At 49.2% G+C, this 27,339-nt stretch overlaps 1 protein-coding gene across 1 annotated transcript; it reads right to left on the bottom strand.

Annotated features, from left to right (window-relative positions):
* Positions 1–969: 969 nt before the first annotated feature.
* Positions 970–21,208, bottom strand: PFKM (phosphofructokinase, muscle). Its single transcript, XM_040642385.1, has 22 exons — positions 21,112–21,208; positions 14,665–14,738; positions 13,757–13,834; positions 12,174–12,363; positions 11,802–11,967; positions 11,045–11,089; positions 10,487–10,595; positions 10,275–10,370; positions 9,942–10,034; positions 9,209–9,334; positions 7,998–8,062; positions 7,424–7,493; positions 6,626–6,775; positions 6,114–6,184; positions 5,660–5,747; positions 5,425–5,577; positions 4,769–4,933; positions 3,645–3,706; positions 3,302–3,413; positions 1,916–2,015; positions 1,729–1,834; positions 970–1,511 (listed from the first exon to the last, which is right to left on the bottom strand). Exons 1-22 carry the CDS (start codon positions 21,194–21,196, stop codon positions 1,367–1,369), a joined length of 2,349 nt encoding a protein of 782 aa, XP_040498319.1. The 5' UTR covers positions 21,197–21,208; the 3' UTR covers positions 970–1,366.
* Positions 21,209–27,339: the final 6,131 nt, after the last annotated feature.

Raw genomic sequence — 27,339 nt, 5'->3', positions numbered from 1 at the left:
ATAAGCTGGTTTGAGGATGCAGTGATAACAGTGCTTGATAGTTATTGTTAATTTCTCGTCCCCGTAAAGAACTGCACAAAGAGCATTTGGCTGCTGTAATTCTGGACTCCCGACAAGCCGCCTCAGTTACTGTTTAGAACTGTTTTCAGGGTATAGAGGTAATACTTGGGACAGCGAGCAAAAGTGATATATTAGCTCTAATCTGACCTCCACCACTGGTAAAACCTTGAACCTCTTCCTGCTTCATCAAGCAAGTGAGGAAACTGGGTTGGGAGGGACATGGATGCGTGTGCTCAGAGCCAGGGTCTTGCTTAAACCTGGCCTCAACAGGGCACCATCCTGTCAATTTGGAGGCTCCTAAAGACCAACTGCAGGACGTGGTCACTTGGCTAATGAGGACGAAGCAGCTGTTGTGATGGCACAGAACACAAACTGAGCGGAATAAGAACTGACAACTTTCAAAAGCAGTATTTCAGCCAACCCACCAAGCCCAGGTCCACCCCAACTGATTTCTGTCTCTTTCCAGGCTTTCAAAATGTGCGTGTCTCCCCACAAATGGAGACTGCCTTTCATCTAGGAAGGAGTACAGGGGAAGAGTTGAGAAGGAAGAACCCTGAGTTATCTGAAGAGGAGCAGAGATCATGGGATGGCTGGAAAGCAGCACCCCTGGGAAATAGGTATATGAGCAAAAGGTGAAACACAACTTCATGCTTAGGAGAGACCGGTGCATCCTATGGCTGCAGAGGACGCGGGAGGGACTGGTGTGGAGTGAGGGTAAGGACCAGTGTACGATGTTCTAGGACTTTATGTACAGAGCCAAGAGCTGCTGTGGGAAACAAGCCAGGAGGTGGAGAGAAGTACGTGGGGTGATCGTATGGGCTGCATTTTTCCAGGTGTCTGCACAGAGTCTGGTCCTTAGGGTTGACAGCATGACATCTACTTGTGCAAGTGACAACAGGAGAACCAAAATTGCAGTGACCAGTTGGCATTTATTAGTGTAGCTATTGCTTGTCACTGCAGTAAAAGTAGTAGAGGAACCAAGACTTTGTTATCACAAAGAAATAAATAAAGCTTATTTTCAGGAAAAGTCTAACCGAGTAGCTGAAATCTAGCAGTGCACTAGAGGAGCCCAGTCTTGTGTGACAGATGAAGCTGGGGTAGAAGTTATGATAAATTCTACCTAAAAGGAGCTTCTACTCACTGCCTACTGCCCCAGCTCCCTGGCCAGAGCTGGTCATGGCTACAGTTGCAGAATAAAAGGAAACCTAAAGAAAAATGCACTAAAACACTTGGGAATACGTGGACTTGGATCTATCAGGGGGTGAGCTGACCATGAGACAATCCATGACCCTCACTCCAAAGAGGGTTAGATAGAAGTTTCTCCAGATCGCTTCCGACTGATATGCTCCAGGTGGGCATGCTCTGAGGTGTCCAAGTCAATCTCATACTTGGCTAGGATTTTGAGGATGGGCCTCAGCTTCAGCCACCACTGTTCCTTGGGGATGCGGTGCCTACAGAGAAATGAGATTTCACCTTTTAGCACCCCAACTGACTTCTATCAAAAGCCGATGGAAAGAAGTTGAGTAGAAGAGGCTGGATTTTAGGGCAAGGGCTAAGATCTGAAATAGGTACAACTACAGGTATTAGTCCTAAGATAAAAGGATTGAAGACAGCAAACGGGTTGGGAAGAGGAGATCCTGAAACTACCAGGGAAGTAGATGTACTCACTCAAAATCCGTCTGGTCCTTCAGCTCAGTCACTGGTTGGAAGACCAGAGCCCTCTTACGCATCCCCAGAACACAGCCCGAGTCTGGCGTATTGGCAAAGATCCTCCCTGCAATAAAGGACGGTCAGTAAGCCTCAATAACGGGGAACCAACCTCTATGGAGGGGGCTTACCCTCTTACCCCACCTACCATTACGGTAACTCTCTTTGATTTTCCCAGACATCCAGTTCATAGCCTTGGCGCCCATCTTAGTGGCAAAGTTCCTGTCAAATGGAGTTGGGCTTCCACCCTGAAAAAAGAGTCTTAAAATTACAGAGGGAAAGACTCTAATGAAGTGGCAGAGATAATCTGAACATACAGAGAAAAAGGAGAGAAGGGGCCCCAGGTTTACAGCCAGAAACAGGAATCCAGAAGTCTAACTCTGAATGGAAATCCTGAGAACCAGGGTGAGCTGGCACAGCACATTCGGCCATTTATCAGGCGTAAGAGGAACTAACTAGATAAGGGGGTAACTGGTCTCACAACTGCCTCTTCTAGCTCCGCAGCTGCCAGATCCTGTTACTTCTAGTCTGACTGGCCACTCAGTCACTTCCCTGCCCCTCTTCAGCCTAGCACCTTTTGTCAGTCACCATCGTCAGGGATGCAGAGGTGTTCCTTGTGAACCAATATGGATGTCCTTGGTAGCACCTCACAATAATGTAAAACATCACGTAGATTTTGTCGGAACTAAGCAAAAGTAGGTGGAAAGTGGGGAATAGATCGTCACACTTTATCCAACTGTACCCCATTCCTGCAGCGGCTAATAAGCAAACTCATTCAAACTTGAGATATCAGGAATTTATATGTGGGTAGACAAAAGGTCAAAGGTCTGTACTTAAGCAGGATCAGCTGGAGACACTGGGGATGGGGCGGCCTAAGACTACTAGTATCATCTGTGAGTGAGGCCCACTGGAGAGAGGGATGGAATGTGGATGGTAGAAAGGAATTCGTTTCCCCCGGAAACCCCAGTTCATGGGGATGGAGCCCAACACCAGCAAGGTGCCTGCACTCATTCCCCAGGTTGTGGGAAGAGCACTGGCTTTCGCCCAGGCTTGATGAGTGGTCCTGAAAAAAACTGTTTCTCCTCTCAGCCTCGTTTTCTTCATCTGAACTAGTGGTTCTCCACTGGAGATGATTTTGCCTCCCCGGCGACGTGTGGCAATGCCTGAAGGCATTTTTTTAGTTGCTACAACTCAGGAAGGAGGTGCTGCTGGCCTCTAGTGGGTAGAGTCTGGGGATGTTACTAAAGCATCCCACTGTTCACAGAACAGCCCCCCGCAACAAAGACTTACCCAGCCCCAAATAGCCATGGTGCCGAGGCTGAGAAACCCTTCCCTAATGAAGAGGATGGACCACATCATCTCTAAGGCCATTTCCAGAGTAAAGATATTTAGACCCTAGGACAGTACAAGATTGCAGCCTCATGCTGTATCGTGGCAGTGATGGCCTCTAGCAGATTGGAGGCCAGCAGGAGACCCAGTGGCTATTGGGGGAATGGCCATCTGGTAAAGGGCATGACAGGGGTGTCTTCCCTACCTGCTGCATGTGGCCAAGCACATTCTTCCTGCTGTCAAAGATGCCCTTCCCCTCCTCAGAGTACAGGTTGAAAATGAAGTCAGTGGTATAATTCTCATTGCACTTCTCATTCCTGCCAAGTAGAGACCAAAAGCCTGTGACTTTGGTTGTCTCCCCTTCCCTCCCAACCCTTTTCTGCTTTTGTAAGCTTTGTTCTTCCTTTTTCTGTCTCCTCCCATGGCTCAGGTTCTCTCCCTCTGTATCCAAACTCCTCAGTGTGTCCCAAACGGATTCATTCCGTGGGCTCGAGCCAGAGCCTAACTAATTTTTCTCTTCACTTAGGAACAAGCCGTGGATGAGGTACCTTAACACCAAGCCCCTCTTCACAGTTGTTCTCATCTTTTGCACCAGATGTTCAACATTCGCCTGAAAACAACAGAGTAAATCCTAAGCCTAGCAGGGAGTGGATAAAGCTGGGCAGGTGCACAGCTCTCTTGTTCCCCACCAGGCCTCTCCAGAAGGGGAGAGGGACATGGAAGAGAGTTGTTTACAATCCTGTGTTTAATCCTTTTAAGAAGTTCAGTGCAGACTGCAATGTAATCAAAGACAGCACACGAGACAGGCAGGGCTGGAGGAGGGCAAGTCAGACACAGCTGCGGCAACTGCCAGTTTCGCCTCTCCCCCGCTCCCCCTGTCCCTTTTCCAGGGGTTTCTGGTTCCCTTCCCTCAGAGGGCTGACTCTTGCTCTCAGCGTCAGTCTTTAAATGGTTTGCTTGTGTGTGCAGCGGTGATTCACCTGGAAGGAACCAGTTCCTTCATCTGGGCTTTGAGTTGGAGTCAAGGAGGAAGACTCCCACCCTCCATTCCTGGCAGGGGTCGGCTGGGTTCTTGGATTAGGGGTTCCCTCAGCCTGCTGCCCCTCCACTTTGTGGCCTTTCTTTCCTCCAGTGAACTGAGATCTTGGAAAATTAGGATCATACAGTCCCTCTGTGAACAGGTGTCTAAGTCACCCACCCCACCCCAGCCCCAGAAGTGACAAGGAATGAACCAGGGAGTGGAAGAGTCTGGTAGCAAGGGAAGTCCAGAGGGGTGGTGTGATGCAGTAGGAAGACTGGCTTTCTCTGTAGTTAAACCACCTACTTACAAGTTCAGAAAAGACTTTTAACCTCTCTAAATCTTTCTCGTCTGTAACGTGGAGATAATATCTCCCTTGCGCGTCTGTTTTGAAGACAAAATGTAAAAACACATGGGAAGGGCTTACCAACATGCCATCCTTTAAAACAGATGCTCCCGACAACAGGAGCTGAGGGCATGTGTGAGGTCATGTTGGAAAACGGCTGCGTGCTGCCCGCTCCCGCCTCCTCACGGGGCCCACAGACCAAGCAGCTGTCCTTGTCTTGAGCTCTCACAGCTCAGGTTGCTGTGGGGGCAGTGAGGACAGACGGGCACAAGGGAGAGCTACATTACAGGCTCGGGGTGGCCATCTACCTGCAGGTCCCGAATGGTGAAGGGCTCCTCAAAAATGTAGGCAGCATCAGCCCCGGCTGCCAGCCCCGCCATGGTGGCCAGGTAGCCGCAGTAGCCACCCATCGTCTCAATGATGAACACCCGACGCTTGGTGCCTGCTGCCGACTGCTTGATGCGGTCACACGTCTGCAAAGACGGCGCGTCATAGTTAGAAAGACAGGGTCCGGGGTCTGCTTCTTGTCACTTCTCTGGCCCTTGCAACAACCCAGCTCTGGAATGCTCTCCTCCCCAGACCAGCTGGGCCCCTCGGCCTCATCAAGTTCTCGCCTTCAGGGATGGCAGGCACATTGGCCAACCAGGCTACGGAACTCCTCATCTCGGAAGGAAGCTGTACTCATCCTTTCTGTTATCAGGGTGGGGAAATTAGGCCATGGGCCCTCAGGAAGGAGACACCATTTGGTATGCAGAGTACTGGCGCCTTTCTAGGTTGGAGACTCCCAGGTGAGGATGACCGTATGTGCGGTCGAATAAGGCCTGTGTAAAGGCCTGCGCTTCGAGAAGCACTTTTCAAGCACTCGCTTGGTTGGTACCAAAAAAGGAGCTCGCCTTCTAGGAGCACACGCAGTCCAGGGACCACAGTCCTGGCCAGAGGCCTGGGAGGTGTGGTGGGCTCTCACCGTGCAGATAGTGTTGAGGGCTGTGTCAGCCCCCACGCTGAAGTCCGAGCCGGGGACGTTGTTGGAGACCGTAGCGGGGATGACCACAAACGGGATGCACAGCTCGTCAAACAGCTTCCTGCCCTCCATCAGTTCCAGGCCCCCTGTGTAAGCCTGAGGAGAAGGGCAGCAAGGGCCACAGTGAGGGGAGAGGGAAAGGTGGGGGGCCGAGGGGAGGAAACGGGAGGGCACTCACCTCAAAGCCCCCGATGATGACAAGGCCCTGAATGTTAAACTTCGTGATGTTGGCACTGATCTGCTCAAAGCTCTTCTTGGGGAGAGTCCTGGTTGAACGGGGTGGGGCAGGAGTGGGCAAGGCGGTGATGGAATTTGGAATTTGGAGAAGAGAAAAAATTGAGGGAGAGAAAAGCTAGAATTAGAAGGTGCTTTATGTATAATTTCTTGACTTGTACTCCCTTCCCTATGCCACCTCTCAGCACTGTTCAAGGGTACACCCTGGGGCTTTAAATTGCCAGAGCTGCTAAAAGATGTCTGGATGGGCATGCCTGGCCTCACTGAGACCACTGTGAGCTTGGGGACCGAAGCTCTAGACTACAGCACTGTAGAAGCTGACCTAATGAACGGACACCCGTATTCAAGGGACACCTTTAGGGGTGACGAGGGGGAGGTGCTCCTATGATGCCCCTTACCTTTTAGTCCCAAGTTTGGAACCGCCTTGGCCAGTCCAGCCCCCCACATAGCTCCAGCCAGCTTCCTCGATCTGCAGGGAAAGGTCACACAGGTCTGCGTCGTGGACTGACACCACCTCCCGAGTTCTGAGCCCACCCCAACACCCCCGGGTTGGAGGAGGAATGCCAGGCATCGGCTTTTTCCCCACCTCAACGAACTTCCTCCACCCTTATTGCTCATTCACAAATATTAGGCGCCTACTTATGCCAGGCACCGCACTGGGCTTTGGGATACAGAATTAAATAAGGTATGTTGCCTGCAAAGGGTTCGTTTCAGTGGCTCTTGCCTGTTCATATTGCCCTCAAATTATTTACTTCTGCTCAAACCCTGAGAGGAGAAAGCAAGGTAGACGACAGAAGGGGGTGGGGGCAGCAGGAAGGAGAACGGACAGGTCACCCTTGCCACACTTATCCTCCCCATGACTGCTCCTTGGCCCCACAGTATGTGCCCTCTGTCCTTTTAGTCCCCATACCTGACCCTTGGCCAGGCCCTCGAAGCCGTCATGCACAACCAGCACCCGGTTGCCTTGGATGAGGCCAATTCTCACAGTCGAGCGCACGGCAGCATTCATGCCTGCGGCCGGGGCCCCCACGTTCATCACGGCCACCGTGTGCGTGCTACCCTGGGGAGAAGGAAGCGGAGAGGGAGCGTGGCAGAGGTGGGGGCAGAAACCGCGGCAGAAGGGGACAGGTCAGTAAGGGAAGCTCAACTCCGAGTCCCTCATGGTCCTAGGATCAGGACATGTGCCTCTGGACAACACAGCCCTTGCCCTAGGAATGCCGGCACAGCCTGCTCCCTCACTGTGGAAGCAAAATCTTTATCACAAATCAATAAGCGAAGCTGCTGTCCCTGACCCCAGACATCGTTCGTTACATAATGAATAAAACCTTCCAGAGCAGCATTTCCAAAGTATGATCCTTGGACCACCCGATCTTAAGCCGTTAAACCTTCGTATTCCTGGCCCCTGCCCGGACCTAAATCCTCTCTGAGGGAAGGATCCAGCAATCTGCATGTTAATAAGCAGCCCACGTGATTCTGATATACACTGACTATTGAGAACCACTACTGCAACGGAAGAAGTGGCTTAAGTACACTCAGACGTGGTTATTCCCAGATCTGCCCAAGGGAAGTAATACATAAGCCTCTTTGCCATTCCTTGCAAGCTACGTTGTCAGTCCTAAACTGGATGTGGGTCTTGGCTCTGAGACACCCAGGGCGCACTAAGAACATGGGGCTGAGAGAAGGAGAGGGTCAAGGGCAGAGAACTCACCGGTGCCTTTGTGACTGGGGGTCTGACATGAGCCAGAAGCTTGTATACCTCCCAGTTGTTCATGAAGCTCCTGTACAAAGTAGAGAGAGAGCGGGGTGTCTCCAGGCCACTCCCCACGGCCAGCAGCCAAGGGGCCTGAAGTTTTGCTCGTGGTGTGACGTTCTACCGGGCAAACCTCGAAGGAGATAACTGGGACATAGCAGGGACCAAGCAGGGGCTGAAAAGGGGTCACTGATTAATCCAACCCTCTCTGAGTGCTCTTCTCCCAGGCCCTGCGCTCAGCAGGAAAAGCTGCCCTTTGCCTAGAGAAATGGAAAACCTAGCTGGAATCCACACACAGGAACACCACACTACGGAAGGCCAGTCCCAGGGAGAGCATCCCTGGGACGTACTCTGCCTCCTGGTCACCTCACAACCCATTCTCCCGAGGAAGAAACTGTTGCAGAGACAATAAAAAGGGGAAGAGGCAGAAGCTCCTATTTTGGGTCTGAAGCTATGTCCTTTTTTTTTTTTTTTTTTTGCTTCATTCCGTATCTGATTTCTGTAGCTAGTGTGCTTCTGGTCATTCCCTCACCGGCCTCTCAGCTTCATGGCTTCATCGAACCTCCTGTCGTTCATGGCCTTGGTCACATCCTTGGTCTGAGGGAGGAGCACAGTGAGAGTCATGACTACAGGGCAGGGCTCTACGCGGCTGGATTTCTACCCCATGGGGAGACTCTGCCTGTCTCTGCACTTACGACTGGACCCTGCCCACCAGGCACCCCACCTGTTCTGCGCTCCCCAAACTGGCACAGAAAGAAGTCTCTTTGTTTTTCCTTAATCTGGGGAGTCCTGAGCAGCCAAAGGAAGGAGCTGATTCAATGCTGATTCAATGCTCTACTTATTAGAACATGGCCAGAGTGGAGGAGTGCTCTCCCTCTGTTCCACATCCGGGGCCACAACCACAAAGCAGCGTCTCAACTGAGTCAAAGAAGAAGATGGCGCAGACAGCCCAGGCGGGAAGGAAGGCTAATCCCTGCCGTGTGTTTCCCAGCCACCGATTTCTTCTCCGTGAGCTAGTGCTTTAGCTTTGGGGCTTCTGGAGACACCGCTCCAAGCCAGGCTGGAGCTCGTCTGTGCTGTAGGTGCTGGGACTCCCAAGTCTCAGAGAGAAGCAGGCCAGGAGACCAGGAGCCAGCCCCGGGCATGCAGACCGGCCCTGAGAATCGGCCAGACCCCTCAGCTCCCAGCCGCAATGTCTGCTCCGCGGCAGCAGAGGACCCGTCCCCTCATACAAGCCATTCCCTGAGCACGCCACATTTTCCAGGCACTGCGTCAGCCCCGCCACTCCTTCTAACAGCCCTCAGGGTGAGTGTTAGAAACCTCACGGTGGTTCAGAGAAACACGTTCAAGGTAGAAACCATAGAAACATATAAGCTAGCCAGCCAGACCTGAATAATATCCCCGCTTTTAATAATGCTTGGAGAGAGACTGCATTCCTCTTCCAGAGAAGACCCGGAGAAAGCATCTGAGGTTGGCCATTATGCGATACTGGGGCTCATTACTCGGCAGGACGTAGCCTCTCTCACGTTCTTTAGGAACACGTACAGATGGGGACGCTGAGGCTCAGAGAGGTGTCGCTCCTATGCAAAGCCTACTGTGCTCTTGCCCCGTCTGACTGACTGCACCGTGCTGCCTTTCCATCTGCTCCTGTCCCGCGGCCTTGGAAGTGGGTCTCTTTCCCCGTAAGCGCCCGCTCAAAGGCAGGCTTGGGGCTGTTAGAAGGGGGCTGAGGTCAGTACTCACCACCTGGACACACTCCATGAGGGGCAGGCGCACAGCCTGGTTACCAGAGAGGCTCACCACACAGGCGGGGGTGTCCGGAGTCCCCTCCAAAAGCGCCATCACGGCTTCCACACCCATCCTGCTGCCCTGCAGGAGCCCAGGGAGCAAAGACAGTCTGGTTCAGGCCTCCCCACCTGGACTCGGCCTGGAGAGCCAGGGCACTCGGGGCCCTTCCGGATCACAGGGTTGAGCCGCATATTTGAGGACTATAGCCAAGAACTTACTAGGCTTTACCTCCCTACTCAGATTTCATCTAAGCTTGATGATTCCTCATCCTCTTGCCATTAGAATTCTATTTGGTTCCAGTGAAACATGTCCACTGTAGTAATCAAGGAGGTTACTGAGGCTTAATAATATTCCCTTCTTACTGATAAAATAAGGAAGAGTATGGCTTCTCTCTTCCAGTGAAAGTAGGATGAGGGTTCAACCTGAGTGTCTGAGGTTAGATCTTAATAATGTTATTAATGCTCCAAGCAGAGATCTGGGAGCTCACCATTTGGGGGGCATAGAGTTTCCCATGGGTTTTTGCAACAGAAGAGAATTAGTGAATGTACGGGAATGGGGCGAGGGCCGGTGCCGTCCAGAGGCTGGGGGCGGGCGGCATGGCCAGTGGGGTGCGCCCCTGTCGTGGTGAAGTACAGTTGTGCAGGCTGTGGGTTCTAAGACGCAAGAGCCCCAGGACCCCATGACTCACCAGGATTCGGTCAAAGGCTGACGGTGTCCCACCCCGCTGCACATGCCCCAAGACAGTGACCCGGGTGTCATATCCCAGACGCTTTACCACCAGCTGAAGAGACCAAAAGAGGGACAGAGAGAGGGATACAGAGTCAAAGACCGAAAACAAGCAGAAACTAAGATAAACCCCAATGGCTTAGCCTCTTATCTTGTCATGATTCCTTGGAAACCCAGGGGCAGGAAACTTTGGGAGAGATGTGCAGAAGGACTAAGGAGAGACTCAGAAATCACTCGGGAGGGGGCGGGGGCGGGGGATGGTAGCCAAGGCCTCTCTGGCTTCATTCCTACTAACGTTCTTGATGTCCTCGGAGGTGATTGGTTTCCCGTTCTTGTCGATCGCACCCTCAGCCACAATGATGATGTTGAGACGAGAACCACGGGTCCTTGTCTGGTCGAGAGCAAAGAGAAGAGCGGTCACTGGAGGGAAACGGATGGAAGGATGGGAAGGGCAGCATCAACGGAATAGGCGAGGGCTTTTTTAAGGGCAAAATAAAGTACCAGTACCTCGCTGAGCCGGCGACAAAGATGTTCCTCCCAGTCATCATCTGGCGGACATTCAGGAATAAACACCCAGTCAGCCCCACAGGAGAGGGAGGTGACAAGGGCCAGGTATCTAAGATGAGAGGGAGAAGCTAGAAGCCACACTCCACGAACAGCCTCACCCGGACCCAGCAGGTCTGCCTGTCGCCATAGTCGGTGAAAGGTCTGAGGATCCATGGTTTCATTCTTGGGGTGAGGGTAAGAACACCGCTGCGACAGCTTCTCAGTGGGGGTCTGTCCCTGAGGAGCACCTTCCAGTCACGCTCACCTACCACAGTGGCTTCTAGTCTCAGAGCACTGTGTGTCCTGTCACACTGGAGTGCTCCTGGGCACATACACATAGGCACACACCAGCACGTGTCGGTAGGTAGGGGGTGGGGGTGGAAGCAGGGAAAGGGGCCCACGCCAAGAGGGGCATGTACACGTCCAGATCTGCTACCCCGGGAGACCTCTTTGGACTCTCCGGGGAAGAGAAGGCTATTGCTGGAGCTACAGAATCAATGAGTCAAGATGGGCTCTTACCCACAGTGCCGGCCCATCACTTCTAACACAAACGTCCTCTGGTGGCTGCAAGAGAGAGACGAAGGGCTTACATGGCCCTAGTGTCCCTATGGCCAGAATCAAGCCGCCACCCACATCCAGCCCACGTAACGTCCCCGGGAGATGCGTTTCTGCTGCTAGACCTTCCAGCAGGCTTCCTGTGAGACCAGGAAGACCCAGGGGAAACACATCAGCCACAGGGTGGCTAAAACACAGCAGTGACACAAAAGTGTTGGTCCTGCGGCTCTGTTCCAGGGAGCACAGGGGCTCAGGAAGGCAAGGAGAAAGGGAAGGGAAGGGAAGAAGTGAAGACTCGACTGGCCTGGAATCCCCTAGGATTACCCTGGCAAACTGTTACCTTCTGTCCTCCTGTTCTCACACTCTCTGAGCAGTGGCAACGGTGGCCTCCAGGATCGCTATGACACGGCTGAAAGGGTGGCTAAGGTTTGGGGCTCCCCAGATTGGTCTCAGGTTGGACACGAATCATTTGGGAGACCCCATGGGTATTAAAGCCCTCAGAGCTACACACGGACAGTGGGCTAGACAGTGACAAGAGGCAAAGCTACAGCATTTAGATGGCAGTGCAATTTCAGGGCTCCAGGGATAACTCTTCCCTAAAAACAGTGTTCCGGCCCCAGAAAACTGGTCATTATAGTCTACAGCTCCAATGCGTTCATCTTCTCTAGACCCCAGCCCTTTAGCCGGTCCCAGCTGCCACCCTCCTATGCTGCCCCCTTACCTCTGAGCAGTAGTGGTGATGGCGTCCACGATCTCTATGATCCGGTGTAGGGCGGAATCAGTGCCGATGGTCATATCGGTGCCACAGAAGTCATTGTCAATTGAGCCCACCAAGCCCACGATGTTCAGGTAGCTGGACTTTGTAGCCTCCTCTTCTGTGATCTTACCTGACAAAGAGAAGCAAACCAGGGGCCATCGGGTGAGGTGCTGGTGACTGGGGAGAGAAGGACCTGCAGCCAATGGGAACCATAAGCAATGGCAGAACAAGGAGGGCAAAGACTGCCCATTTGTGTCTGGGAGTGACTGCCTCCACCGGGAGGAGAGGGATGTGTGTGCACGGGCACAAACCATACTTACGACAACAACGTCTCACCCGCTTTCTGGAGGTCACTCAATAAGTCACTCCACTCAGAACGGAAGGTGTCAGCCCCAGTGAGGCTGCCATCACCCCCAATGACACACAGATTGGTAATCCCACGCTTCACCAGGTTGTGGGCGGCTCGCAGTCGCCCCTCTCGGTCCCGGAAGTCCTTGCACCGGGCACTTCCAATGACTGTGCCTCCCTGTGGGGAAGAGGTAGAAGTCAGCTCCCCAGAGGACACAGCCAAATTTGGGCTCAACGTGCTAAGATTTCCCCTGTTCCAACACTGTGATGGGCTGTCATAACCACGGGGCTTATAGGAAATGCTCTGACATCCTTAAAAGGCATTCGTTCTTTCTAAGGGAGAGAGAAATGATACTGGCTGAGCTATCAGAGGGCTAGTCCTTGTATTCTGCTACACCTCTTTGAAGACTAAGATCAACCCATTTCCTTGAAGGCTTTGTCATCAAAGTGATTATCCTCGAGGAGAGTAAAGGAATCCATACATGCTGTGGGCTTTTGGAATCGTCTCCATCTTTCACATGTTCTTAGAAGTGTAAGAAATAGCACTGGCTTCAGTCCTGGAAATTCTCCCTAGCGACCTGACTTTATCAGACTGCGTCCAAACTATTCTTAGGAGTTCATCCCAATGTGCTTGGTAGTACTTTTTCCCTCTTGAACTCACTGATTTCTAATTGTAACCAGGCACTGCCAATCCCTTCCTCTTTGCTCCTCAGGATCTGTGGTTAGTGGAAGGAGACACAATGCCCAGGTATTCACAGGAAAAATAGCTCCGAGTATTCCCAGGGGCTTATAGATACCCCGAGAGAGGTAAGTATACTTAGCGTTTTCACAAATCATATAAACTACTGGCATCCATGCTTTTGGGAGTACTGATGGAGAATTCTGGCTCATTCTCAGACCACTTTACTGCAGGCACTATTGCCTATAAAGAACCTTCCGCAAAGCACTGCACATTAAAATTTCTTCTCATAGATTTGTAGAGGATTGAGGTAAAGTATGCGGATATAAATGTAATGTGCAGATTTTTCAATAAATCAGAAAATAGGTATATGACTTAGAGAAAGTAGCACAAAGGGTTGTGGATACAATCAGCATAATCTCAGGGTGTTTTTGGAAACTGTAAAATGCTGCATTTGCTCCTTCCTCCCTTAAACACTCTGGTTTCAGGTGACCTTATCACCATCACATGAGGACTGGCAGATTTCAGCTCTACTTGTGGGTCTGGCTCCAGTCCTCTGGTAAGGCTATTTTCATGGCCAGACCTTCCCCGTGACCCCAGAGCAGGTCCTGCTTACGTACCGGCTCCTCAAGTCTTGCCTATGACCTTTCTATAAAGAGCAAACTGTCCTGTGACCGCATTCCCGTCCCCAAGCCACCCTAGGAACATAGGGTGATGTTTTCAAACTCAAAGGGTAAAGGGCAATCATGGCACCTCTCTTGTCACAGAACCCTTCACGTCGATTCACATGGGGGGGGGGGCTTGGGCAACCGTGAGGCCAAACCAGAGTGCAACAAACCAGGGGGGCAACAAAGACAGGACAAACATGGGACGGGAGTCCTCAGGAACGTACCAGCTGCAGCATCATCGAAACGCTCTCCCAGCTGGCCTCCCTGATGTGATCTCCGCCATCCACCAGGCCTTGGTAACCCTGTGGGGCACAATACACCCATTCGGCCTCCACGAGTCCAGTTCTCCCTAAACCCCCACGATTAAGACAGGATCCTGGGAAGAAGTTCTCTGAGAATCAAGTCACCTCCTCCCATTACTGATTCCTGGATGCCCATGACACTGTCATATTTAACATAGTCCAAGGAAGAAGACGTCAATTTTTCAATACCCTCTTCTAGTTTCTCACAATCTCAAAAGGGCGGATGTCCTTCCTATATTTCATCCTAATTCCTCTTGCTTCTGGCTCATCCCATGTCCTCTAATCTGCCTCCCAGGGAACTAGATAACAGATGGCTTTGATAACAGTAGAGGGAAAAGAGAAGCGTTGGAGGGAAGGCGGGATAGAAGTGGGACTTGAAAAGATAAAATTGGGGGAAAGGCAGGTAAACCTTACAGAAAGAAGAGAAGACAAAGAATGAGAGGGAAGGGAGAGAGGGGAAGAAGAGTTAGAGCCTCAGAAGGTTCGGGAAACTACAGAAATCTGACGAGACTCTTCCTTCCAAAGGCTCTATCTCTGGACAAATTTTCTGTGAAATACTCATTTCAGCTTCTCTCTTTGTCTTGATAGAGGTAAGGGGAAGAGAGAGTTACTTCTCCCTTGAAATTGGACAGGCACCATGACGACCCAGTCTGCAAACCCCTAGGTCCCACCATCATTATCAGAGACCAAAGTGGTGGGGGACAGTCATGGAGACAGGGAGCCGACACAGGTCAGACATAGCATGTAACTGGGAGGTGAAGAAAGAGGAAGTGGGAAGGGAGGAGCAGAAAACAGAGAAAGAATGGCAGAGAACAAAGTAGAGAACCAACCTCATGGACAAAGAAGACACGGGCACCAGTAAAGATACCAACTCGAACCACAGCCCTGACAGCAGCATTCATACCTGCAAGGAGGGAGGAAAGATGACAGGGAGAGGTTAGTCCTCAGAAAAGCAACCTGGACTACAAGACACGACTCAGTCCTTTTCTTAGGCTTTTCTCCAAATCTAGAACACTCCTCTCCTCCAAGTCTTCCAGCCTCCCCACTAACGCTGAATTACCACATTCAGTGTTTATGTAGCTCCAGATATCCCCGATTCCTCTCCCTTCCCCTCAAACCCCATCTTTCCTAAGACCTTTCCTTGCCAGGGCAATCCGGGGATCATAATCTTGAATGTTTACTGTAGTGTTAGACAGTGCTAAATGCTTGTCAAACCTCATCTCGTTTAATCCCATCCACAGCCCTGAAGTTGCCTCCATTTTACAGATTTGGAAACTGAAGTTCAAAGACGTCATGGTCACAGAGCCAGTCTCCCCACTGGGAGAAACAATTAGGACTAAAAGTAATTGGGAATAAAACAGAGAGGAGAGGCTTTTCCCTTTCTCCCATAGAAGTATCATTCCTTTCCAGTGGCTACTCAATGACGAGACCCGTCTCTCCCATGAGTGTTGTGGAGGAACTACCCTGCACAACATGCAACATCCGGCGGAAGCTATAAAGGCCTCTGCATTAGAACCAATGCTACTGATAACTGTGCCAAGGAAACAGAGCCTCCCTGGTGAGAGATGGAAGACGGTCCTGGGTCAGTCCTGGGTCTTGAGCACGGTAACCCCCTCCTACCTTGTAATGGGAGGAGGGGCTCCCAGGGATGCTCGAGGAATCTCAGAGCCAAGATAGATCAATTACTTGTGAACCATTCTAACCATCTTCCCTCAGATACCCCAGTCCGTTTTTTTGTTTCAACCTAAAATCTATTCCTGTGGTCCCTAATCCTGCCTAGGGAAATATCATATACCAGTGAGCACGAGAGAAACCAGTAATTAGAAAAATCTGCAGCAGCAGACTAAAATCCATCATGAACTACTGCAAAATCCCAAACTACCCAGAATGGAATAGAATAAAAAAGACCAGAATGTCTGGGGTTTTTTGGGGGGGGAGGGGGAGTTTTGCAGGCTGACAAAAGTTGGTATTAGATGGCTATAAGCACCAAATCAAATCGAAGGTCCATTCACTCATTGAGCAAATATTTACTGAATACCTACCATGCTCCAGGCGCTATATAGGGATTGGGGAAACAGCAGTGAATGATACAGTCTGGGTGTACGAAGATAAAGGACTTGGTAACGGTCCTCAAGACTTGCAAAGAATATAATATGGTCACAACATGGATGTGTATGAAGGAGATCTGTACAAAGCACAGTGGGAACAACGACAAGGAGCATCTCAGCTGTCAGGAGGAAGTCGGGACAGGTTATACAGAAAGGACAGCATCTGACCTGAGACCTAAAGGACAATATCCTTATAAATCTTTTTTGTCAGGTGGACACTTTGGGGGAGAGCATTCTAGGCAGGAGAATAGCACAAATTGAAGGTGAGGGTCAAGAAACAACCTTAGGTGGGCACGTAGGTGGCTCAGTCGGTTAAGCATCTGCGTTTGGCTCAGGTCATGATCCCAGAGTCCTGGGATCGAGCCCCACATCCGGCTCCTTGCTCCTCAGGGAGTCTGCTCCCCCCTCTCTCTCTGCCCGTCCCCTGGCTCATGCTCTCTCTCACTCACTCTCTCTCTCTCAAATAGGTAAACAAAATCTTTACAAAATTCAGTACTACGAAGAACTGTGAGACAGGAAGACAGCAGCGGTGAGAGATGAAGCCACACAGGTAGGCAGGCACACGAGGAACTGTGGCCCCTATTCTGTAGGCCAGGGTTTGACTGGGGACCCATGGGTGGTGGTTTCAGGGAATCCATGAATCCCATGAAACTGTGTGAAGAGTTTTCTGGGCACAGGAATTTCTTTTGGGAGAAGGTCCACAGCTTTCATTTGATACTCAAAAGGGTCTGTGACCTAGAAAAAACAAGTTGCAAATGACGGAGAATCTTTGAAGAATTCTGAGGGTGGAGAGACACGATGCTCTGTGCGTATCAGAAAGATCACTGTGGCAGCAACGCGGAGGATGCTGGGATAAGATGGCTACCTGGCAGCCGAGGCAAAAATGATGAGGGCCTGGACCGGGAGGGTGGCATTTGGGAAAAAACAGAGAACACCAGACAGGAGACACCTAGGAAGCAGAAGCACAGCTACGTGGTTAGATTTCAAGGTGCTGGCGAGGAGGATGGAAAAGCCCCAGGAATGACTCAGGCGCTGGGTACAACGGTGGTGTGATTAACTGAGCGGAGGCGGGTTTTGAGTCGGGCAGGTGGGGGTGCAGATGACACCTTCATATTGGGAGATGCTGAGCTTGAAGTTCTTGCGGGACATCCACATGGACTTGGAAGAGGCTGTCTCAAGAGAATTAACAGAATTCGAATGGGAAAGGCAAGGAATGGAACGCGGAGGAAAACCAATACTGAAGGAACGGGCAGGGGAAAATGGGATCCAGGAAGGAGGCTGAGGAGGAGCAGCAAGAAAGACAGAAGGAAAACCAGGTCTTAGTGATATCTTGGAAGCCAAAGAGGACAGTTTCAAGAGCTGGAACAGGGCCGAATGCTTCCGATAACTGATCTCAGGTAAGAATTGAAAGACTGGGCTTGCCTACAAGAGGTCCCTGGTGAGCACTGCTGTCAAAGCCCACTTCCGCCCCCACTGAGGCAAAGCCACATGAAGTCTACAAGTCTAGGTTCACACCCTCAAATTGAAGGGATCAAAACGGAAAAATCTTTGATGGGAGCAGGCTTCTCAGAAGCTTTAGGAAAAGCCTGTATGTATGAAAAGAACAAAGTCAGAGTCAACGAAAAGCCATCAGTGACTTAGGAAGGAGGAATAAGTCAGTAAGATCAGAACAGAAATGAAACTATTGTTTATTTTCTAGACTTTGACAAGGCCTATGGGATTCTCTATGGGATACCTGGAGTCCTGGAGTATGAATTTGTTATCTTAAGAGATAAGGAAAAAACATACTTCTGAAATGTATAGGTTGGAATGCTGTTCCCCACTGCCAACCTGAGTAAGGGTGGGGGAGAAAAGATTTAAGAAAAACGAATGACTTAAAAGGTTTTAAGTGTAAAGTAAACAATAGATGGCAGGTAGGAAATATCCAAATCCACTGAGCAGAAGAAAAATCCCACAAGAAAAGAAGATTCTCTTCTCTCCTCCCTTTACCTTCTTACCTCAATCCTATCAACCTCCAGAGGTCATCCTTGCTGCCTCTAAGTTGGATAGCTGTTTTCCTAGAAACAAAGTTTTAGGACCCCTTTGTCCCCTATACCTGTGTCTCAAACCCCCGTTCCCTAGAAATCACAGACTGGGATGTGTGCGTAACTTATACTAGGGAGTCCGAGTAATTCTTTGTACTCTCCTACTTAACATTGCTGGCCTATTCTGGCCCCAGACCAGTCCTGGCCAGGCTCTCCTTGGCTGTTCCATGTTGCCCTAAATAACCCTGTATTCGCAGCTGTCTGACTTCTTAGAAGCAAGACGAAGGATAAGATTACAGGCACCACCCAGGGGGTATTCTGGGTACAGCCAGGAGGGGCTCTGGAGAACATCAAGGCACGTACTTTGAGTTTCTAATTATAGCCTGTAGGGAAGAGGCTTTGGGGAGAACTATGGGTGATGAGTCCCTATGACATGAGACAGAAAAAACTAATAAATGACTTAGTCACTACCTTTTTGAAAGCAGATGTTAAAAAGTTTCTTTCTACCTTAACTGAACTTTAAATAGGAAAAAAAAAACCTTTAATTCCAACATGAGAAATAAATGTTAGATCTGAATTACACTTCTGAATATGTAATTAAAATTACAAGTCCTAGAACAGCAATCCAAAAAGGTCATGGAATCCCTGTTCCTGTAAACCTTTAAAACCTTTACAAACAGGATAAACAGGCATCCATCTGAAGACAGAGGGCTAGAGCAGACGACTGAGATCCTTTCCAGCAGAATATACCAATGTCATAAGGCCAAACGTGGTATGACTGAGCAGAGCTGGGGCCATTCCTGGGCTGAAGTGGGAATTAGGATTCATATCAACTCAGTCCAGCTTCTGCACTCAGGCTGTCTGATTTCTGGCCTCCCTTCTACTTTAAGAAGTTATGAGCTTTGTTGAACCCAGGGAATGACAGAGCTGTGGCCTCTCTGGATTTTACAGAGCCCGACCTCACTCTCCCACGTGGCCCACAGCCTCTGGGGGAAAATCATTTCCATGCCCTCCTCTCCCTGGGAGAACTAAAGATCATTAAGCCTATCTCTGAGCTGCTCCTTCAGTTGGGACCTCTCAGCTCTACTTTGAGTTTTCTACTTTGCTTCCCTGCCTCTCTTAGTTTCATCCTGTACCAACTACTCCCATGCACCTGTGATGTTATGTGGCCTCGCAGTGGGATATTTGCCTGGGGACACTGTGCCTGTCACAGGATCCCACAGGCCGCGGTCCAGCTGGCCCTTCAGAAATCAGCGTATGCTAGCCCTTGCCTCCATGCAGGGCGATCGTCCCTTAAAGCAGGTGATAGTCCCTCTAAAATGAGGGTTTCGCTACTCAGGATTAGAAGCTGGAAGGGCTCTGCTGCTCTTAGACTCAAATTAAATCCTAGATCATTCTCTCTCTCTCTCTGTCTCTCTCTCTTTTTACCTCTTTCCCTCTCCAGAGAGCTCTTCTTTTTCATAATTTCCCAACTTCATATACCTCCCTCGGATTTTTAGCAGGCTCTTGCTACACTTAATCCAATTTCACAGGCCACCCTGCCAAGGTTTTAGGGTCAACACTCAGAGTTCATGTAGCATGGGGTTCTTTCCAGGAGAGAACAGAGAAGCAAGAGAAGCCAGGTCAGCCTCAAGCAGGGCTCTGCATTCCTAATCTGGCCACCATTCCTGAACTCACACTTCTCTGCCCTCCTCCCTAAGTGTCTTTGTTCTAGCATTCTCTTGTTCATAATATATACCACAGGTGTAATTCAATAAACGTTAGTTTAAAAGCATATTTAAAGTCTAGATTTACTAATCACACCAATGAGAAGGATCATAAGAGCAAAGGTGACCTGTGACCTTTTCATCGATGTATCCTTAGTGCCCACCATCCTGCTTGCTACACAGGTGCTCAATAATTCCCTTTGCATTTAACTAGGAATACGTTTATTTAGCCCTTACTATGTACCAGGCACTGGTGAAGCAAGAATTCATTTGATGAAGAGTTCGGTTTCTGGAAATCCACCTTGTCTGGGAACTTTACCCTGGTTAATCCTACTGAGGCCTAGCATTTCATTATGTAAGTGGGTCCTACTTGCTTAAGGCGCACTTGACTACTGTGATTTCGGAGCCTCACATAGAACTCTAGCAACGGATGCTATCTCTCCTAAAACTACAAGTTCCCCAAGGAGATCGACTTCTTCACAACATACAGGACAGGGCTCTGCACGAAGTGGGTGCTTAACACAAAGTCTAGGAGTCTAGGGCGAGCGGAGGAGAGCGAAGGGGGACTAGCTGAAATCTCTTTCCTTCTCTCTTTGTCCCAGCACAGTGTCCATGTCCTCGTGTCCCTCTCAAAGAGATTCTGCCTCTCTTTAAGGTATTATGAACTAGAATATACAAGACCATCAAAGGAGGAAGGAAAATCACACATTCTCTATCTCCCACTTCATTTTTCCACATACCTGATTTTCTTGACTTCCAGGTTTCTGGGACTCAACCCAGAAAGGGGTTCTCTCTGGCTTTGCTCTCTGCCCACCCCCCCACATACCACCCATGGGTCTGTACGGATTAACTGCTGCTGTTCCTGTTTGTTCGGGGGCTGAAGGAATGGAAGGGGAAGAAAAGGCCAGAGAAAACAGAGAACGAAGCAGAACTGTGCCTAGTAGAAGGAAATGCGCCGTGGGAGCTAGGTGCCGGACCCTGGTCAGTGTGGGAACTCTACAAACATCAGACGCTCTAGGACCCACCACATCCCAATTCTGGGTCCCTCCCTTTCCGCACCACTATAGGGTGCTGGAAGGGAATCCATCTACTGCTTTCTCAACAATTTTATCTCTGTGGTCTCTTTCTAATGTGGCTTGAGGAAACACCCGTCTTTTAGGTACCAAAGGACCCAAATGGTCCCAAATCCTCAGAGAAACCTGGAAAGAAGTTTTATGAAGTTGTGAGTACATTGGAGCAAACAATATCCAGAAGCACTTGGGGACTTAGACCTGACAGAGATTTTTGGGAAGGCCCAGGATGCCAGCGTGAATCTACAGCAGGAGGACATGAAAGAGGACAGTCTTGCTCTACAGGCGAAGGGAGTCAGGAAACTCCAGAGCGCCCACCAGCCATGATTTTTGTCCCCCACCCCCACCCCCGCAGGGCCTTCTCCTTACCTTGGGCATCTCCGCCCGAGGTTAACACGGCGATGGCTTTGCCGATCCCCAGGGTTTTGGCTGCATGGTGCTCTTCATGGGTCATGATCCACTCTAGAATTCAAGGGAATGACCCGGTAAGACACAAGTAGACCGAGGTGCTCGGGAAAGGGCTCTGTGAGACTGGTGAGAGCCACTGCAGTCAGGCTCTCTCACTACGCCAAGTCTGGGCTTTACAGCCTGGCTGCTTTGGACTTCTTCCAGAAGAGGGCCACACCCCCACAAAGTGACCAGCTGAAATGTCACAGTAATCAAACCCAACACTGCAGAGGTCCTGCCTAATCCCTCCCACCTCAATTGGAGCCTATTCGGAGAACAAGCTAAGGTCAAGAGGAAGGGCCGTTGACCGAACAGAAATGAGAAAGGAGGAAGGAAAGTTAAGTTAGCCGCAAGGATTCCTTGCTCTGATGAAGGGAAGGGCTGCTGCAGACAGCAGGAGTGAGGAGGTTCGGGGCACAGACCGAGAGCCAGCAAAGTGGAAAAGCGGGGGTGGGCTGGGTTACGGTGAAGATTAGGGTTCAGTTGTATGGCACATACAACTGGCCTAAGCTGGAACTGGAGTCTGAGGTTTTATGTGCACATGTGAGCTTGCGCAAATCAGTGGTGCGGGCTCAGGAACGGTTAAAGACATTCTACGGCTTCTCCTGTCCTCCCAGACTCCCTGCCTCCCGAGCATCTCTTGACTCATCTTCAGGCCTTGCGCCTCACACATGCTATCAGGTGGGAAGAGGAACAGAATCATCGCCACACTTGCATAGATATGGACACATGGCATGTGACCACCTTCCTATTTTTGTCTGCTAGGCTTTTTCTCTCTCTCACAGGAACGCGCAAGACACACTTTTATATCCTTAAAATGTCAATGGAATCATCATTCTCCCAGTTACCCAGGCTAAAACCTAAATTTTTAAATGTATCTCCTCCTTATTCTCAGAGTTAAAATGGTTACCAAATCCTGTGCTCCCTTCTACCCTCCCTTGCCCTTCTCTTCTTTGTGATCCTCGCTGCCTCTTTCCACCCGAACTGCCCACCATAGCTGCTCTCCCTCTGTTTGTTTCCCTTCTCCACTCTATCAGAGACACAAAACAAACCTCCACGGGAAGGTCCCCGGACACTGGGGCCTCCGTGGAGAGAGGATGCATTCGCTTGAACAGGAGCTGATGACCTTTAAGCACAGCTCCTGTTTCTGCCGTGAACCTGGGAAAATCGGGGAGCTGCTGATAAAGACAGAGGTCACATAAACACACAAGTCCGCATACGTGGCAATAAAATACATGCAATGGGACACTCATGAAGACGTACGGACACACACAGTAGTACTAAGGGACACAGGTTCTCAGACACACCACACATAATCCGTGCTGACTTGGACTGGCAGTCAAAGCTGCCAGGATCTAGCCCTTGCCTAGGGCTTCACCCCTCGCTCCTGTGCATTTTCCGCTCCATCGTCACCTGAACATTACTTTGCCCCTCCCCACGTGTGTACTTGGGTACACTGCGTCCCACGTCCAGGAGGCCACACTGGCCCTTCCATACCTTGATAGCCCACTCCATCACTTAAGACCAGTCCTAACTGTAACCTTACTAATATTAAGTCTATTAAGCCCTCACTGATGACCACAGGTCAAGAAGAGTTTCTTTTTCGACCTCCTCTCATCACATTGTCTGGTACTGGATCATTCATTTAGCATTTAATCACTACTTTATGTGGTATTTTTAAATTTTATCATTTATTTGATAGAGAGAGAGAGCATACTCACAATGGAAAGGGACAGAGGGAGAAGGAGAATCCTGAAGCAGACTCCCTGCTGAGGGCAGAGACCATCTCAGGGCTTGATCCCAGGACCCTGAGATCATGACCGGGCCCGGAATCGAAAGTCAGCTGCTTAACCAGCTGAGCTACTCAGGTGCCCCATGTGGTATTTAAATTGCTTCTTATATATTGAAAATAATGTCAGACTAGATCAGGGGTTAGCAAACTATAGAGCACACAGACCAAATCCAGCCCTTTTCATGGTTTCATACAGCGGCAAACTAAGAAAGTAAATGGTTAAAAAAACAATTTCATGACGTGTGAAAATTACATGAAATTCAACTTTCAGCGTCCATCCACTCTCATTCTTTCATACATCATCCTGTGGCTGCTTCTGTGCTACCACAACACAGTAGATTATGGTGACAGAGACCAGAGAGCCTGCAAAGGCTCAAATATTTCCTATCTGGCCTTTTACAGAAAGCATTTGCAGACCCCGGGACAGATGATTGCTATAAGCCATTTTCCCTAACTAGACTGAACAATCCTCCAGGGAGGGATCATGTTCGGTTTTTAAAAACTCTCCCACAGCTGACCAAAGCCAGTGGTGAAGTCTATGCACAAAACAGTTCGATAAATCCTTGTTGAAAGCATTAGGGAACTGACAAACAATACGAAATGCACACAGACATATGGAAACTTTTATTTAATATGCTTGGATACAAACATAGCTTCCTATTCTATTTCTAACACATACAGATACAAATAGGACTTCAGACAGCATGTAACGACTAACAGCAAAAGAAGACAATAAACACACCCGGATAGAGACACTCTCCTATTAACTCGAGTGTTCCCTAGTGTCCAAACGTCCGCTGTTCTCAAAAAAAGCAAGACTAACTAGCTGGTGCAAATAGGAAGGTAAAAATTTGGGAACGGAAGAACAAAACATGAGTGTGCTGATCCCATTTCCCTTGAGTTTTTTCCTCTCATTCACTCTGGGAGCTCATCCCTTACAAACCCACACGGGGTTCTTTGACCCCTGGCGGCTTCAGTGAGGACGAGAAGTCACCAGAACGAGGGGAAGGTTAGGAGTGCTGACCTGCAGACACAGCTCAGATTCCTCTCCTGCGGCTCTAAACCACTTACAGAGGCACGGGATACAGGCATGCACGCAGACTCATCTACGAGCATCCTTACAGATTCGCAGTGACACATAGGTAGAATACACAGACACAAAATCTAAATATAAAGTCACGTGTGTGTAGATAAGCACGCGGGAGGGAGACATACAGGGAGGCAACATCAGAGGTGCACCGATCTGAATTGGATGAGTGCCAGGAAAGGAGTCGGGCAGCCAAGGGCAACGAGGTCTGAGCTCCACTCACCCATCCCTGATTGTCAGGGATGGGGGCTGTGCGTGCAAGCAGAGGGAGATGAGCCAAAGGGCTAGGGTTCTTTACGACGGCCCTACCCATCCCCCCTTCCCTCCAGCTTCTTCGGCCATACCACCTCTGCTTTTTCCGTCCGCTCCTTCCAGTCCTCCCCACCGCCTCCTCCCAGCACGGTCATCCCCACCTCTCTCTAGGCTTTCCCCCCGGGTCTTTACCCAAGGGCCCCCTTGCCTTTCAGTCTTAGCTCTCCTCCGCCACGGCTTCTTTGCGGACTGTCCTTGGGGAAGGGGGAGGGGAGCTTGGCGAACGCGGGGAGGAGCCAGGTGGAGGCAACAAGGGAGGGGAAAGAGGCTTCCCAACCTCCACTGGCTGGTGCCGGCCCGGAGGCTCCGCCTCCTCACGCTCCCCTTTCTCCTCCCCTCGCTCCTTCTCCCAGGGACAGCTCAGAGATGGCATCAGCTTAGTGTCTCCACTCCCAGAAGGTTCTCGGGTCCCTAGCTCTGTGTTGGGAGCCATCAGCTCCTGTACACAGTGGGAATCAGAAATTACTGAGTTGCCTCCCAGGTTGTCCGCAGAGACATCTTTTTCCTAGCTGGGACTGAGACTCCTTGCATTCAAACACGCTCGACAACTAATAAACCCGCCCCTCCGGCCTGATGCATTGTCTCTCACCTCTTTCACTCTGTAAACAAACATTTATGGAAAGTCTTTGTGCCAGGTTTTGTATTAGGTGCTGAGGGATGAAAAGATAAAGGAAATAGAGTCCCTGCCCTGGAGGAACATTGAACACTGGTACTTTCTTTAGAGGGACCTCAAAAACTCCTTTTACGTGTATGTACCTTTCTCAGAGAAAAGACAGGGCTACGAAGCAAACAGCCTCCACCACAGAAACCTGGGCAGAGTATTCCCAGAGCTAAAGGTGCCCCTTTTCCTCAATCCTCTTTCTTCCTTCTTCTCTTCACCCAGGGCTTTGTGGCAATGCCTCTCCGCAGGCACCTCTCCTGGCTCCTTCTACTGCCCCTCCTCTTACTTTTGTTTCTGCCCTTGCATATTCTGCCTGCAAACAATAAGAATAAAGACAAAGCCATTGGAACACACAAAAGTAACTTTGGTGATGCAAATGTTACCATCAAAAGACAACCTACGGAACAGGAGAGAATATTTGCAAATCACATATGTGATAAGGGACACGGGAATCCAGAATATAAAAAATAACTCTTGCCATTCAATAATAAAAGGATAATAACCCAATTTAAAAATGGGCAGAAAGTCTGAACAGACACCTCACCAATGAAGATATACAGATGGCAAATAATCACATGAAATGATGCCGAGCACCATATGTCATTTGGGAACTGCAAATTCAAACTCTGAGCTAGCACTACATGTTATTAGAATGGCTAGCGTCTAACAAGCAAGCAAACAAAACCTGACAATACCAAATGCTGGCAGGAATGCAGGGCAACAGGAACCCTCATCTTTTGTTGGGAATGCAAAACGGTACAGTCACTTTAAGAGAGTTTGGCAGTTTCTTATAAAGCTAAATATAGTCTTATTGTATGATCCAGCAATCACACTCCTCTAAGTATTTACCCAAATGAGCCAAAAACTAGGTCCACACAAAAACCTGCACATAAATGTTCTTAACAGCTTATTTATAATTGCCAAAAACTGGAAGCAACCAAAATGTCCCTCAAAAGGTGAATGGATAAATTGTGGTGTATCAATTCAATGGAATATTACTTAGCAATAAAGAGAAATGACTATGAAGCCAAGAAAGGACATAGAGGAAACTTAAATATATATTGCTTAGTCAAAGAAGCCAGTCTGCAAAGGCTAACTATATGATTGCAACTAAATGACATTCTGGAAAGGGTAAAACTATAGAGATAGTAAAATGATCAATGGTTGCCAAGGGCTTGGAGTAGAGAGGGAGTGACAAAGGGGTGGGGCACAAGGGATTTTTAGAGCAGTAAAACTACTCTCCATGATGCTATAATGCTGGATACATGACATTGTGTATTTGTCAAAACTCATAGAACTTACAACACAGTGAACCCTAATGTAAACTATGGACTTTAGTTAATAATAATGTATCAATATTGGCTCATCAGTTGTAACAAATGCACCAGACTGATGCAAATAGTAATAAATGGAAACTGACCAGGGGAGAGGAAACTGTGCAGTCTCCTCAATTTTCTGTAATAAGCCGAAAACTTCTCTAACAAAGTCTGCTAATTTAAAAAACATACTCTCTTCAATGAAATATCTAATAAAATTGTAATATTAAAAAACAAAAAAAATGGGCAAGGGTTTAAATAGATATTTTTCTAAATAAAATATACAAATAACCAAGAAGCACATGAAGAGATGCTCAACATCACTAATCACTAGGCAAATGAAAATCAAAACCACAATGAGATTCCACTTTGCACCTATTAGGATGACTATTACAGAACAAAAACAAAAAAACGGAAAAAAACAAGTATTGGAGAGGACCTGGAGAAACTGGAACCCTGTGTATTGCTGGTATAAACATAAAGTCATACAGTCACTATGGAAAACAGTTTGGCAGTTCCTCATGTTAAACAGTTACCATATGACCTAGCAATTCCACCCCTAGGTATACGCCCAAGGAAAACGAAAACATATGTATACACACACACACACACACACACACACACACACACACACAAATGTGTACACCAATGGTCAGAGCAGCTTTATTCATAATAGGCAAAAAGTGGAAACAGGCCAAATGTCTATCAAATGATGAAGGGGTAAATAAAATGTGGCGTGTCCATACGATAGAATATTACTTGGCAATAAAAAGAACGAAGTACTGATACATGCTGCAACAGGGATGAAACTTGAACACATGCTGCTAGGTGAAAGGAGCTATTCACAAAAGACCATCTGCCATATGATACCATTTATATGAAATGTCCAGAATAGTCAAATCTATAGAGACAGAGAGCAGATTAACAGTTGTGTAGGGCTATGGGGAAGTGAGGGGTGACTGCTAATGGGGACAGGATTTCT

Source organism: Ursus maritimus, unplaced genomic scaffold (assembly GCF_017311325.1).
Source record: "Ursus maritimus isolate PB19 unplaced genomic scaffold, ASM1731132v1 scaffold_26, whole genome shotgun sequence".
Classification (NCBI taxonomy): domain Eukaryota; kingdom Metazoa; phylum Chordata; class Mammalia; order Carnivora; family Ursidae; genus Ursus; species Ursus maritimus.
The sequence above is the reverse complement of the archived record's forward strand: the minus strand, read 5'-3'. Positions and strand labels throughout refer to the sequence as shown.

Excerpts from the sequence above, each read along its gene's own strand:
- PFKM (XM_040642385.1), bottom strand. The coding sequence starts at position 21,196 with ATGACCCATGAAGAGCACCATGCAGCCAAAACCCTGGGGATCGGCAAA. Across the intron at positions 10,596-11,044 it reads GTGATGGGCCGGCACTGTGG|ATACCTGGCCCTTGTCACCT; the intron begins GTAAGAGCCCAT and ends CTCTCATCTTAG. Across the intron at positions 9,335-9,941 it reads CAGCCTTTGACCGAATCCTG|GGCAGCAGGATGGGTGTGGA; the intron begins GTGAGTCATGGG and ends GGGCTCCTGCAG.